This window comes from Ambystoma mexicanum, chromosome 1p (assembly GCF_040938575.1).
Source record: "Ambystoma mexicanum isolate Mex_15411 chromosome 1p, UKY_AmexF1_1, whole genome shotgun sequence".
In the NCBI taxonomy this organism is placed as follows: domain Eukaryota; kingdom Metazoa; phylum Chordata; class Amphibia; order Caudata; family Ambystomatidae; genus Ambystoma; species Ambystoma mexicanum.
Genome location: NC_090921.1, coordinates 443,166,534 through 443,182,447, shown reverse-complemented (window position 1 = coordinate 443,182,447; position 15,914 = coordinate 443,166,534). Strand labels below are relative to the sequence as shown.

Sequence of the window (15,914 nt, the reverse complement as noted above, 5' to 3'; positions counted from 1 at the left end):
GAAATGCTCCTTTTCCAAACAGGTCTACCCTACTGTTTTCCACGCCATTCCGAAATTAACTCATATAAGTTATGAGGATATAAAATCCATTGGCAGACAATAGCATTACAAACAATTAGCGGCAACCGGATCAAATTTCACATAATTTCACCATGGCCGTATGAAACACGAGGTTCTTCACACCTAACCTATCCAACGTACAATACATTAGGAAAATGACATTATTTCATTGCAAGAGACTTGCATTATGACTCAACCATTGTGGTCCAACTTTGAAACTGCATGGATTTCAGCAGTAAAATAAGCTAAAGTTCGACGATCAGCAGGCTTACTAACTGCAGTAAATCTTAATGAAGAAATCCACATCGAACCATGGGCATCCCTATATCCTGGGATACAATTAGTTAACAAAACTCAATTGTGACTATCCATTTTCCCCTCAAGCCTCTTTGTTGATCATTTATTGGAACCCTGCTGCAATTTCTGATGCCATGAACAAATGTTAAATCTCATTGCTTTAGATGGTAAATCGCACCTAGCTGTAATAGTAGGCAACCTTAATATCAACTGCCTCGTGACTTAAGGTAAACCTCGAGCAATCAAGTGGATGACGCTTCTAGCCGATCAATACCTTTCAATTCTAAATGGAACCGTCACAGGAGATGTGCCCCTCCTCCCCCTCATGTGGATCAGAGGATTCTCGCAGGCCAGGCCATCCTGGATTATGTTTAAATTTCGTTGCATGCCATCCAGTAGCTTTCTTTCGGGTCATCCCTAATGACTCTAGTGACCACAATATTTTGGAAATAAATTTGATTCTTTCATCCACTACTGTATGTGATTACAAATTTCCATTGTCACTTAACAACAAAAGGAAAAGAATTAATTGGTCGGTGCCCAAACTTAAAACACTAAAGGCCCAACTGTCCTGTTAACCAAACACCAATGCAGTCCTGCTCCGGATACACAAATGTACTCAAAATGATTACTGAAAGCTCCAACTACTCTAATCATCCAGCATTTAGACAAAAACATTTTGACCCATCTATTAAACCTCTGAAGACACAGATGCGTAAAGAGCTGAGGAAGTACTACAAATTTTATCTTATAAAAGATAAATATAATATTCACACGTTACAGGAACTTAATAAAAGCCATTCAAAGACAACAAGAGACCTATTTTTAAAAAAATAAAAAAATCCTAACTGTGCCGAAATATTGCTTATGATAAATGCAGTAACTGAACAGGCTTGGATAACCCATTTCTCCACCTTATTTGCTAAGCCAAAAGATTAATCATTAACTGCACACACTACAGCAACAAAGCTTTCTGCTCTGACTTTTTGATCATGCAGATATCGTAACACTCATTAAGAAACTGTTGGGAAGGAGCCTAGTGCTTTCCTTCATTCCCAAGTTTCCCAAGCGCTTTAGAATTATGCAAGACTTCTGTTAACTGTTTTCTAAGCACTACAAGAGTCCACGCGGGCTCAGGGTCACTAAATATAGATAGTGTTTAAAATATAAGGTGCAAATAACCATTAGTTGAAAACATGTGTAAATGTTATTCGGTGTAGTTTTAAAATCAAATCTCAAAGCAGGCTCTCTGCCAGAAAAAATGCAGCCTGTGCTAAAAGTAGACTACAGGCAGGCTGGCAGAGTACACGAGGTAACTCGGCAGCTTTTCCCTGTCTATCACAAGCCAATGGAGACTAAAAAAGATTCAATGCATGACATACAGAGTACTAGGAACACAAGTTTATTTGGGAGAATTACTGGACCAGATCAAATATAACAATATTGAGTGACGTGTTGAGAGTATGGCGGGAAGGTGTGTTTATGTATGAATGTTTATAACGTAGACAATGATGCTAAGCAAGAGATGCAATGTATTCCTGCAGAGGCAGCAGTATGTTAAGCCGGATTGGTCTAAATGTAAACCTGGCCATGCAACACTGGAGACTACAGCATCCCTTGTACGGCAAGAAGAACAGTTTTGGTTGAGCTCTGCCGGTGTTATGCTCACCTGGTATCCACAGGGATGCCACCCAGCCGGGTTACTCGCTGGTATGCTTCTCAGCTTTGTCCTGATGTGGTCTGCGGGGAAGGTTCTGCCTGAAAATACAGGAGGACTGTGTTCAAGACTGACCGACTGGGGTAAGTATCCTCCCTCCACCCCGTATGATTTCAGTCCCTCTGGCGCCCTCTCCTCACCTTGTGGTAGAATTAGGCTTTCTCTCCGTCCTGCCTTCTTTGCAGGGGCGCGTTGTCTTTCATAGGCGAGTGCGGTCCAGTTACTTCACTGACACCGGCCCGTTTGATATTGTTCAGGTAGGTCTTATTGCTGTTATTTAGTGTTGTTGCTATCCTGCATGCCTTTCTTTGTTTAAAATCTCTTTTTTTCTCCCTTAGGTATGCGGAGGTAGGCTGCCACGTCCAAAACACTAGACCGCACAGCTTGGTTCCTAGGAACCAAGCTATGTGGATGCCTCCATGTTTGCTGACAACACAATAAAGTAGTTCCCAAGCACATTGTTTTTCATGGTGTAGGAGCCTGGCACCATAGGCGCGAGGCCTGGCCCCAGGAGGGTTTTTGAAGAGGATGCCGGGCTCTAGAGGCCCGAGTCCTGGCTCCACCGGCCCAATGGGTTTGCCAGAGGGGGTTTTGGGCGAGGGTCGTGACAGCCGGTATCCAGTGACCAAGTTGAAGAGTATATAAAGGCACCTGCTTGCCATTTAGTCTGCAGGAGCCAGCCAAGCAAGACAGAATGCTGTTTGGGGGGCAGAGTACTTTGCCCCCCAGCCCCATAACCTCATTTTCTGTAAAGATTAAAGTTTATCTTTTGCAAGATCGACTCTTGGCCTTAATTCCCTAGAGGGATGCATTCATTCCAATGTGAGCATAATGAATGTACACACTTAGAGTTGGGGGTACCCTAGGAGGGACTCTCTTTCAGTGGTGACCCCTTGATGTGACCTCAGTTTCACCCCCGTACTTCACGAAGCCCAGGCCACGAAAAGTCACCAGGAAAAGGGCCACGCCCAGCTATAGTGATCGGTCCCCTTAATCAAAAACCTCATGTATACTGAGCGACTCTAGTAGGAGCCATTTTCAAAGAAATCCTCTCTGCTCACTGAAGCAGGGTGTGGCTCCAGAACAGGCCAGCTTTGGAATGGAGGAAACTCTAGTGAACACCACCCACGTGAGTATACTCCTGCAAATGATAACAAAGTGGGAACATGTATGTATGTTATTATGGTGATGTGAAAGATATTATGGTGATGTGGATGTTGTACGGGGTCAATGGAATAGATGTAATAGGACTTGGTGAATGTATTATGGCATAGGACTTTTGGTGATGTAGTATAAAATAGGACTTTTGGTGATGAGGAATAAGATTGGATTGGATAGGATTTCAGGTGATGTGTTAAAGGAGTAGATTTGATAAGGGGGGTGTTATGTTTTGATATTGTCACATATTTCTGTTTTTCTACTTTTTGTAATGGAAAGGGAAGGTAAGGGATCCTCAGCCATAACGGGTTGAGAAGGTAATAACGCACATTATTCTTATAACGATAAAAGCAATAAGTGGTATTACAACAGTAGTGGCTCGGTATAAGGAATGGGTCTGGATGAATTATTTTGTGTATATTTTCTCTTGCTGTCTTTTGTGGTAAGGAAGGAAGGTGGATGAGTCGCTGTGTGTGTGAGATATCAAAGTGAGAAAAAGTAAGGGGGTGGGGGAGAAAGTCGTTTGATCTGTGTTTTTGAAGCACATGCAGCATTGCAGTAGGGTTTAAGTGAAGCATTAGGGACACACACAACATTATGGAGGAAGAAATTCCAATAAAACTCATGCATAGGGTTCTGCCGCTGTGTTGTGACAGAATGAATAAACAATTGATAGTAGAAACAAAGGAAGGGATTTCCTGCTCCTGGCCAGAGCAGGGCTCCCATAACAGAAACATGCTAGAAAAAATGTCCATCTTTGTAGCAGCCAAATATGAAGGGAACAAGTCTCCACAAAAAAAAGATTCTTGATCTCTGTGTTGATTAGTTGAGGATATGGAAGATCTGGAAGGGGAAAGAGATCCAATGTAAGGGGATGTACCCCGTAATGCCTAAACTTGCAGTAGGGTATAAAACCCATTCTATAAGCCTCCAGAGGTTGAGAGAGGGTCAACCAGATTATCAGGCTTAGCAACTGGGGGAGGGAGGGAATGGAGTTTTTGCACCTCCATATAACCCACCCACAAGCTCGAATATGGCCGTAGCAGTGGTGTGCTCAGAGGGTCCACAAGTAGACATTGACAATGAGTTAAGAGCATTGCGGGAAAGGTTGGTCAGGTTACAGGAACCTGAAGTATCACTAGAAATAAGGGAACCGGTACAGAAAACAGGGGATTGGAAGTCAGGAGACTTTTTGTTCAGATTAACCCTGGGGCAGTAAGAAATGTTTATGTTGAAAAAATTGATAGGCAAAGGGTATGGACGGTCATGGGACAAGAAGTAGAACAAACAAGGGATAATGGAGGGGAAGATCAAGGTGGTAGAAATAATGAAGAGGCAGTACAAGAAGCAGATCAAGGAGAGGAGGCAGTGAGAAACCTGTCCCTGCCACAAGAGGCAGTGGGGAGGGACAGACCCAAGAAATAGACCAGATTTAGTCATGGTAGTTCAAGATCAGAAGAATACGAAAGGGGTAGAAATCAAAACAGATATGCAGATGCCTGTAATACATAAAGTAGTAGAGATAACGAAGTATGTGTCATGGCCTTAAATGGACAAAAAATATTTGATTAATGCTCTCCCCCAGCTTATAGACGGAGCTAGTAAATGGACATATGAATTTGAATAACAAACAGGGGTAGCCTTAGCACTAGGAGACTTTTTAAAGAGTTTACTGGTCACCATAGTTTGGGAGCAGGCTGGGGACATATGGACAAGGGCTGGGTTGAGTCTTGCAGATAATGAACATGAATGAGCAGCCGTTAATGAAGGGCAAGGGTATGGGATGCCCTACGAAGTATGTACCCAGATACCCCTGACTTACATTATTTAATGCAGTACACAACGGGTGATGATGACCCAGTTAGGTTTATCCTTAAATTACAGGAAATGTGGAGAGTTGAGACTATCATTTAAGAGCGGCCTAGCAAAAGAGGTCCAGAAGGCACTAGATAAAATTGTGGGAATTGAAGCCAAAGGGTGGGCAGAGATACAAAGTATGATAGTCTGCAATTGTAAGAGAATCAAGGAGCGGGACAGGGAAACAGTCCCGAAGCGCCAAACTGATGAGGCAAAACTAGTGGAAAAGAAACTAAATAAGGTTGTTGTTCAAGTACCAGTGAAGGCACCAGCTCAGGGGGAAAGGACTGGAGATACTCAACAAATTGGGAATGCCACAATTGCGGCACTATGGGGTGAAGGAGGATAGGGACAATGGGGTGGGGGGACAGTACCCCAACCCACAGTAGCAGTATTAAGGAGCACCGAGGGGAAAAGGAGGATTTCGAGGAGCAAGACCAGGAGGCTTTGGGAGGATAGGGCCCCTGGGAGGAGGATTGGGAACATCACAGTGCTGGTATGGTGGGAAATGGGGGCATTTCGCAAGGGAGTGCAGGAACCGACCTGAGATGAGATTTAATTATGGGCCATCACCTCAGGGCAGGGATTCCATGGGCCTCAAGGAAGGAGGCAACAGCAATTTGGTAAGGGGTTCAAAATCAGTTCCCTAATGGGGCCGACAGGCAAGGGCAACAACTACAGCGGGGTGAAGGAACACATTAACAGAATGGCAACGGGAACAGGCGCCCCATTCCAAGGAATTACAATGACGGGCGGCCAGGACAAATCCATATTCTGATTAGGACAGCCCACAGAAAGCACTCGCATGTCCAATCCTATTGATAATCGCACACCCTGAAGAGGAGCCCTCGGTGGAGGTGGAAATGGGTAACGGGCAATTTATATATATTGTAGATTCAGGTACAACTAAATCGTGCATCATGGAGGGGAACTTTCCATTATTGGGTAAAACTCTTTACATGCAGGGATTCTCTGGGGCTATTGGGAGGTAGTACGAGCCCCCTTGTTATATTCTGAGAGTTCCCCAGTGAACTTGTTGGGTAGGGGTCTGCTCAGTACAATAAATAGAATTGTATTATTCATAGATCAAGGGGTAGTGTTTCCACTCCAGGGATGTGTGTAACTCGAGCAATGGCAATAATCAATGCAATAGCAAGGGAGCCAGTAGTACATGGGGGTGAGGGGGGGTCCTGTGGTCCAAATATATTTTTCTATGGCATTAAAGGTATTAGTAAATGCAGTGTCTCAAATTGTGACAGTGTTGGCAAGTACCTACAGATTTTATTTTCCGACCCATGGTGCCACCCGAGATGGTGGCAGGGACAATATTTTCATTAGATTTATAAGGACTAGTAGTGTCAGAAAAAGAGCAGTCCTAATTTGAACAGACCCTGTTGGGTGCGAGTGGCACACAATATTATGTATAGACCCGACCGTGACTTTAAAGAAAATGACTGATGAAGAGTTATTTGAGGACCGTGAACAAAATGGGGAGATTATTTTGGAAATCTGCATCCCCTTTGATATCATGGTGCAGTATAGGGAGGTACAGTGCCCCCTGAAGGCAGTGTTAACTCAGTAGTAACTCAGTACTTTGTTGGTGCTGCAGGAAAGGCACCAACACCACAGACGGGCCAGAAGAGCTGACGTAATCTGTGCCAGAGGTCCTTCCTCAATACTGCTGCCGATAGATCCCATCCATTGTCCTTCCTTTCGTCTCCAGACCAGGGAATCCGGAGGTCGGGGCCAGAGCTGCCATACCTGGGAGAATCCAGCCACAAACATTGTTCAAAACTATGGTACTGTGGGGAAAAAGGTATTGCTTACGTTAATCCAAAAAGTCGCTCCAGAGTGTTGGAGTGCACGCAGAGGTCTCCGGCCTGTCCTCCACTTACCTCCGACCTAAGTGGCTGCTTGTGTCTCTTCTAGCGAGTCCTTTAACAGGGTCTCTGTTGGCCTAATCTTCCTGCATCTTTAAGACTAGAGACTAGAAAATCTCCACAGGAGTTTTCGCTGTTCTGCTGCTTCACAAGACTTTGAGCCTCTCCGAACTGCCTTTTAACTAGGGTTGCAAATTGGACTTTAAGACTTGCTGTGAAAAGAAACTGCCTCTAGAATGTTGAGCTCTGCTAGTATTTGACTAACCAAAGGTTTTCCTTCTTAAAAGACTATATTTTATTTGGTTTTGCTAACTAAATGTAATTGCCATACTTAATCTGTTTTACGTGAGTGCGCAGTAGTACCGCTAATCCGGTAGAACCGTCATTAGTATCAAGCGCTGTAACAATTGTAACCACGCGCAGCTACAAACTAGGCAGCGGCCTTTGAAAAGTATCTAAAAGTATTCCTATGTATTTAGGTTAAATGTACTATGTATTTAAAAACAATCTTGTGTAAACATCTTTATTTTAATATACATTTATGTGTAAGTGTTTCTTTGAATTGCTTTACTAACTGGGTTCAGTGTACGTACCTACAGCTCACATCTTCCTCTTATGATACGCCTGGCTGCTCTGCCACTTGACCAAGGTTCCATGTGTAATACAGACTGATACTAAGAGTCGGGGATCTACAAACAATTGGGATAGTCTTATCACACAGTGCACTTTTAGGAAAACTCCCTTAACACTTTTTGCACTAAAGACTCCTTCTGTGATGTCACGATTTATGCAAATTAGGGGGCCCAAACATCTTTTAGCACCTGCAAATTCGGCACCAACATGCACTACATGATTCCAGCGCAGACTCGGTAAGCCATCAATTTCTTTTTTGTGCTCATTTTTGCTTTGCCACCGGAGGATCACCAACACTTTATGTACGGATGCCGGATACTGCCTCATTCTCTCTTGGTCCATCATCTTGGACCACTAAGGCAGTAACGTAGTTACCCACAGGGATCCATTAACCATATCTTTTGAGTATCTGCCTCTCGTCCTGGTGAGTTAGAGCAAAATCTTGAATCCTGCATGACAGTCACGATAATGGAGCCAAATAGAAAAGCTACCATTCTGTGCTCTGGCTTGTTCTGCCTGACCTGAGCTAGGCAGATATAAAGGAATGTGTTGGTATTTTGTGTATTGTCTGTTTCTGGCTTTTTGAAAACTTCTTAAAGTTTTTTGTTATGGTGTATGATTTGTCTTGTTCTCACTGAGCAAGGAAACCAGTGCCAGTCTTCCCTTTTTTGTTCTGTTTTCATAAGTTAGTCCATGGGTTTTAATTCATGGTAGGCCATGAATGCCTTTTAGTGCCTAATATGGTTACCTTTATTTATGTTGGTTACCTGATCTGTAAGTTGAAAATGGGCTATCTATTGTATTGATTTTGAATTTCTGCAAGCTCACTTGCCATGCTCTTATTCCATTTTGCTGATACAAATGGAATTCTACTTATTGGAGCACGTACCACATTGGACCCATGTCTGAGATTAATAGTAGGATTTAAATTGTAAAGCAAACAGTGTTTTGATTTCGAAAGCATATAATTCTAAAGACCTAATCGGCAAGCCAAGAGGCCAGCGTATCTTTAGATTTTCTTGTGTGCCTTTACTTGAGTAATGAATTTGACACCATCACCCATAATCTTTTGTGTGACTATTTTTCTTGGGTGTTTATTTTTTTTTTTTTGCCGCTTTTAATCAATGTTTTGCTTTATTTCTTACAGCTGCCTTTGTCTTTGCTGAAGACGGCTCAGAATCACCCTATGGTATGTCATTGAACAATAATTGATCATGATAATACTGTTCAACCCGAATGACTGCATCGTACCTGTTAGTTTATACATTGACTGCAGAGTTTACAATATTCCAATTTAAGGCTGGCTAGTCTACAATAGTAATCCGTCATTCCTTTTTATGTAGGCAAAAAAAACAATCAGGTTTTCAAGAATCCCAGCAATATAAAGTCACTGGTAATCCTAGTTGGGGTATTCTCCGATATATAGAACATTATTTTTCACTTTCTATGAAAAACAGAAAGCAAACTGCTACTTTTCCCAAATTAATATTTTAATGTGTGGGTTTTACCATTCTTTTTGGTTCCGTTGTTTTTCCTTCAAGTGCCAACATCGAGTAAAATATTACGATATAAAAACCAAAATGTATAATATGTCACTTGTGCAAAAAGTGTTTAAGCTCGTTACACACAGTCATTCATTATTGTACTTTTTACTTGGTATTCTGTGTTTTTGCCTGAATAGCTCATGGATAAGGGCTAGCCTCTGGCATGGTCAAGCCTGCAACTTACAATTTGTAATCCTAGCTTGGCCAACCCCTGTTTAGGAGGTGTATAAATGTAGTAGCAGTTGCATAGTAACAATCGCTATCAAATCGTGCATTGCTTAGTCAGAATTCATCTTTCTTAACTTTATACCGATAACTTGTCTTTCTGGGTTGGTGTTTTTCCTCTTAAAATGGGTCCAAGTGAGTAAAATGTCCAACTGAACATGTGACTAGATTATCTTCCACTAACACGTGTTGCAGCGTATTGTTGCTGTGTGTGCTCGTCCTTGCGACTGACTGACTTTGTTCGAGTGACCGCTCCGATCTCTGGCACAGCGTTTGACTTGTTGATCTGCCTGTGGTGCCTACTTTCCCACTCAGCCCTGTTCTCCTTTGCTACACTGGCTGGCACATTTTGTTTCCCCACACACTGCATCCTACACTAGGTGTCTGCTGGTCCTAATCAATTTAAAAATAAAAAATCCCTGGCCTCCACCACGGCCTACACTTGCAAGCTGATAAGAATCGGTAAACCATTCCTCTCCAACGACAGCTGCCTGATCCTGGTCAGAGCCTTAATACTTTACTGTAATGCCCTATACAGTGGAACTAACACAACCACCATCCAGAGGTTACAAACATTACAAAATAACGCCTTGAGAGCAGCACTCGGCATAAACTAAAGAACCCATATCTCGTCCATCAGAGGCCAACATAAATGGCTATCTCCTGACAACAAAATACAGTTGAAGATGCTATCTCTGACCCACATAGCTCTAAATAACTCTGCCCCTAGTTACCTTTATAAAACTTCATAGGAAAATCTCTCCCAGACCAACCAGGGCTGGCAACGCTAACTGCCTGGCAATACCTAGATACAGGCTTACCACGATCGGTGGAAATAGCTTGCCAGTGAAGACACCCAAAATCTGGAACCTACTGCCACAAGACCCGAGTTGATCAACCCTACCTACACTTCAGAAAAAATGTAACTAAACATATCATCTCCACTGACCCTCAGTCGCTCACAACCTGACGTGGCCCACCCCCACTTGCCCTTGGTGTCATTGCTCAGATGACTGTTATCTAATCTAGTGTAATACTAACATACTGTAAATACCTAGCGTAATATCTGGTAAATTGCACTCTTGTATATTGTATATTCTGTATCTATGTGAGATTTATATATATGTATACTGGATATTGTATAACTGTTTTATTCTGTAACCTTTCTTATCGCTGCGCCCTGTTACCCACGGGTCTGGTGCACATAAAAAGTGAATAAACAAACAAACATAATAGCCACAGTGGTTGACTGTCCTAGCTGGCAAAGGCCCTTGGTGATGTATTCCACATCGCTGTGACCTGTCGCCATAAGCCAGCAGGGCATTACCAGCCAGACAAGTCCCTCTTCAAGGTTTTATTCCATCAAGCATATGACAGTTTTTGTTGCTGGATTCTAATATTTGGTGTTTTCTTTCTTTTTTTTTTCCTTTTTTTACCATCCTGTGTCTAATATCGGTGAAGCTGTTAGGCCTTCTTGAATCTGTTCAATTTCACCTTTTTTTAGGCCAATACCTTTTGGATTTGATGAGCTTTTGTTGCTCATTAATTTAATTGTCACCATTGCTTATTACATCATGCACTGTGAGCACCAGACAAGCCCAGATCTGGACAGAGGCGCAGAAATGCTCCCACACCCCATCTGGGGAGATTACAGAAGCCAGCGCCGCACTTCGAGACAAAAACGCAAACTAAGCAATCCACTAACAATTTCCCCTTCTGCATACACCACTCAAACTCTAGACCAAACACAACCACAAGCCTACAGCACAACATACCGCACAAACCTCACTACGCTGCAACAACAAAACAAAACACACATTGACTCTCGCAACCGTACATGACTACCAGCCGCAAACAACCCTGGCCTAGCCAACGGACCCACTGGGCTGAGGCCTCCAACAGCACATCGCTGCTCTCTTGCACTTTTTCAGCGTCCTCCCACTAACTCGCCCTCCCTTTTCCCCTCTTTCAGAGCCGCCAGGGGACCACTCCGGTGGTGATAGTGCGTGGTACAAATATCATTTAACATTAACATGCTGTTTATCAGGAATGTACATGTTTGTCTGGGGCTGCGAGGTTTCCAAACTAAGTGGCAGTTTGATGGTTTGTCCTTAGACATGGACAATTGTACTAGTATAGACCGCACACCAAATTATATATGGAGAATACTTTGAGATTTACTTCAAGGCATACGCATGCAAGATTATCTTCAGGTGCAGTGGAGAATATTGCAACGCTGGCATGTAAATTGCTACATAGTACACAGAGCAACTAGTGCCCAATGGTCAGACACTCCCGTCCCCTGCACACTTTCAAAAGTTGGATAACCAGCCAACATTTCTGATTGTTCTATGATAGAAATACAGGTATAAACCAATTATCCTTAGAAAGTCCAACATAATCAATCCATGAGGGAACATTTTAGAATTTAATTGATCTCATCTGGAGCGGATATAAGGTAAATCTTCAAATTACAGAAATACAGTCTATGATGATGAATATATCAAACGTTTTCAGTAAAATAAACTTATATTGACAAATCAAAAATCATCAAAACCTCGTTTGGTTATCTGCATCAGTTCACCTGCATGGTTTTGTGTACGTTTTTAAAAGTGATAATTAACAATTAATCTTCAAACACTGCAATCTTGCGAACTCACTAATAGAGACGGAGTCTGAAAAATCAAGAACATAATCTCCATAAGATATACAAGCTATGTATATTTTGAAATCTAATAGTTGGTCCAAATTTTAAAATAAATGATTACTTCCCAAATAGGATAACTCTAGTAATGTGTTCCACAAATCTATAGTGGTAAAGGATATATGCAAGTAGTTGGATTGCTTTAATAGACTCTGGGAGGCTAGCATATCCCACGCAACTTGATTACACTTTCCATTTTCTTCCAAACAATACGCTCTCGTCTCGACTATATTTTTACCTCAAACTCGCACAGACACTATTGTAGATTCAACCATCTCCAATATTATTATCTCAGACCATGCCCTGTTAGAACTACATTCATCTTTGATAACATCAGTAAACCCTCCTCAGGTTCGAAATTTAACAACCACTTATTACAAGATGAACAGTCTATTCTATCTGTCCAGTCCTTCCTGCAAGAATTTTACGAGAAGAACATTGATGAAGACACTTCGGTTTTTAATAACTGGGATGCATACAAGGCAGCACTTAGGTGTCATATAATGGCATATTCTGGTAGGATGAAGAAACTGCGTAAAGAAACACCTTGATGACCTTTGAAACTAGATTCCCTTCATCAATTCAGTACAGTCTCTGGTTATAAACTCAATAAGGAAAAGTCTGAAATATGACCTCTTATATGTCTTAAACATGAATTGGAGCCTTCCGGTTTAAAATGGTGTAATGAATCGATCAAATATCTCAGTATTAGCTACACGTCCACGATTCATAACACTAATTAAACTTAACAAACGCATTTTGCTAGATAAACCTCCAAATGGTCTCCCATTTATCTTTCATGGTGGGGCAAGCTTGATACTATTAAAATGATGCTCTCCCCTTTTATCCTTTATTACCTTCAGCTCCTTCCCTTTCCTCTGCCTCCCTCATTTTTCAAACCAATCTATTCTATTCTGCTTGACTTCCTCTGGGGCTCTGGCAAATGCAAAAGAATATGGCAAAATGAATTGCCCCTTATGATAAAGGAGGGGTCAAGTTTCCAGATTTCAAACGTTATCATTCTGCTTTCCTCCTTAAACAATCGTGTTTTTGGTTTGATTCCCCTCACTTATCAAATACTCCCTCTTGGCTTAAACTAGAGAAAAATTAGATTTTTCCTTATGATCCAGCTGATCTTATTTATCTCTTTAATCACACCTCCATGCCTTTGACCCTATTAAAGCCTCTGTGGCGGCCCTCAAGATCTCTTCTTTTTCCACACAATAAATCCCGTAACAATAACTGATTCCCCCCCCCCCCCCTGTTGTGGCATAACAAAAACATTGTCATTAATAATAGAATATTGAACCGGAAATCTTGGATAAAAATAGGCATAAGGTTTATGCAACGACTCATTAATGGCCCTGATATTCTTCCGTTTCAGCAGTTTAGGTGCTAGTCTTTCCCTAACACTGCACTAAACTTTCACAAAAGGCTTATCAACTCCTGTCTAGACTCTCTTCAACACTTTTCTAATAACACTGTATCCCCAGATGTTCTTAGGTTGTGGCAACTAACCACCTCATCTGACCGCAAGGCTTCAAATCTCTACAAAGCCCTTAATACAAAATCTATTGCTCAACCAGTACATTTATTATGGGAAATCGACTTTGGAGTAACACTCGATGATCACATCTGGTCTTTGATATTTTCCAAGTCAGAAATATTTCAACAGCAGAAAACATTACACAGCACTTTCTTTTTTTCATTCATAGGGCATTTACTACCCCAGTCAAACTTTACAAATACGGATTAAGCAATAGTTGTTGGACCTGTAATTATGCCGGGGCTTCCTATGAGCATATTTTTTTTAGCTGTCCATTTTGTTTTTTCGTTCTGGCTAAATGTTTGAGTATTCCTTAAACGTATATTCTTTTTATCAATGTTCCATTCTCTTTTATTAAATATTGTCCTTGGTAGGCTTGCCTTTGAAGGCCAAAATGAGTTTGTTGCAGGGAAATTATATGATCTATTCATAACTATTGCTTTAAAACTTAACGGCTAATTGTAAGAACTTGCGCGCAAAAGGTTGGCGGAACAATATTTGCAATATACAAAATTTGGAACAATGTTTAGCTAATTCACAAAATTCTACTGAAATGCAATACTAAATGGTCATTTTTTATCCACTATCTTAACTATTACAATGTGACATCACACGGCACATAAAAATGTCTTCCATTTTTATTGTACGTGCCATTTTCATTAATCCAAATGTTGTATTTCCTAAGGCATTTTAAAAATGTATATATGTACTTAATTCCTCTTTTCCCCTTCCCAACCTCTAATCCCCCATCTGTCTCCCCATGTTCGTTTTTTTTCCTCATTTTGCTTGTTATCAGCTGTTCTAAAAATGCTGACTTAATTGATTATGATATATGCCCCTGTATCTTTTTCAAGTGTATCTATACTAATTCATTTATCAACAGTTCCCGTTATTATCTACTTTTAAGCGTTCGTTAAAAGCTTATGTCATCTTGTATTTAACTTAATATTTGCATTGTTAGGTTGCTTCATGTCATAATAATCTCAATAAATATTATTAAACAAAAAAAAAGAAACAGTATCAATAACCGGAGATCTTATCAAGGAATGGCCCACACCTCTGAGGTGGGCTATACATAAAATGGAAATTGACAGTTTGTGTGATGGTGGAGGAGGTGCTCCATTAAGTTCCTAGGTACCTGTTTGGGCGTGCTTCAGGTGCAGTTTTGTGTGTGTGTGTGGATGAATGCCCCCCCCCCCACACCCACATACTGTACGGTTTACATATTGGAAACTCTCTCCGGGTGGGGTTATGGGAGGTAATTTAAACCTGACATCACTTTTCAGAGTCTGGGCTTTTGTTTAGCAAATGATTATTAGCTGTATTAGTCTAAGTAGTTCATGAGAATCAAACCAAGACTGCATTTTTCAGCATGCACCAGCTTATTTTGGTCCTCTATGTAGAATTTCAGTGAACGGTAGTAGTAGTTGGTAGATTGGGGCAATTCTCTTTCGCTGCATGCTCTTTCTATAACTCATGCTTTTTGACAGAACTGGAGGCTTGTGTAAGGGTGACACACAGGTGGCCCTATGACTATGAGGGGATTCCCTGCCTCAACCAACTACTAAGGACTATGTCATGATGTCTGTAGAAAACAAATAGTCCACTATTGTGTGTCAAAACCTATTTCACCAGCATGGGGTCTGGCGTGGATGCACATGCTCTTGACTATTCCCTGTCACCAGGCCGGGAATCCTAAGTAAAGGTAAACACAGTTTAACTTTCACTTACAAACTGTATTTTGATTTTTTTTTTTTCCTCTAGACCAATCACCATACTCTGGGTCATACTGCCCCGAGCCAATGGCAGTCCTCTCCCTAAGCCCCTCCCCTGGCAGCCGTCTTCAGATCCGCAAGTTCAAGTGTTTGGGAGTCCTTGAGTTTGGCTCAGTCATTTTGCGATGTTGATGTGGAACATAAGAGGAATGGCGTAGGAACCGAGTCAAATCCTTCCTGAACAGGAAAAAGGTATCCATAGCCCTGGTACAAGAAACTCATCTCACAGAAGACACTATGCGCCTCATTACGAATTTTGAGGTAGCCATGCCCTTAACAAGGGCATGGCTACCCACAAACTCGGGTCCGGGTTCCCTGAATGGGGGAAATACCGGGCTATTCCGACCTTGGAGGGCCTAGTATTTCCCCATTCAGGGAACCCGGACCATCCCCATTCCCATTCGAGCCCCCATAGGGCTCAATGGGAATGGGGACGATCCAAATAACGGGCCTGTTAATAAGGGGCCCGTTGTTTGCATCCTTGTCTCCTCGCGGGACCCGGTAAGGATGCCTGGTTT

The 15,914-nt window shown here is 41.8% G+C and overlaps 1 protein-coding gene across 1 annotated transcript in view; it reads left to right on the top strand.

The window, feature by feature from the left end:
- LSM4 (LSM4 homolog, U6 small nuclear RNA and mRNA degradation associated) overlaps nucleotides 1-15,914 on the top strand; it is a 176,991-nt gene that overhangs the window by 49,356 nt on the left and 111,721 nt on the right. Inside the window, exon 2 of the mRNA XM_069649267.1 lies at nucleotides 8,750-8,791. Coding sequence (XP_069505368.1) covers nucleotides 8,750-8,791 — 42 coding nt within the window. The remainder of the gene's footprint in view (nucleotides 1-8,749; nucleotides 8,792-15,914) is intronic.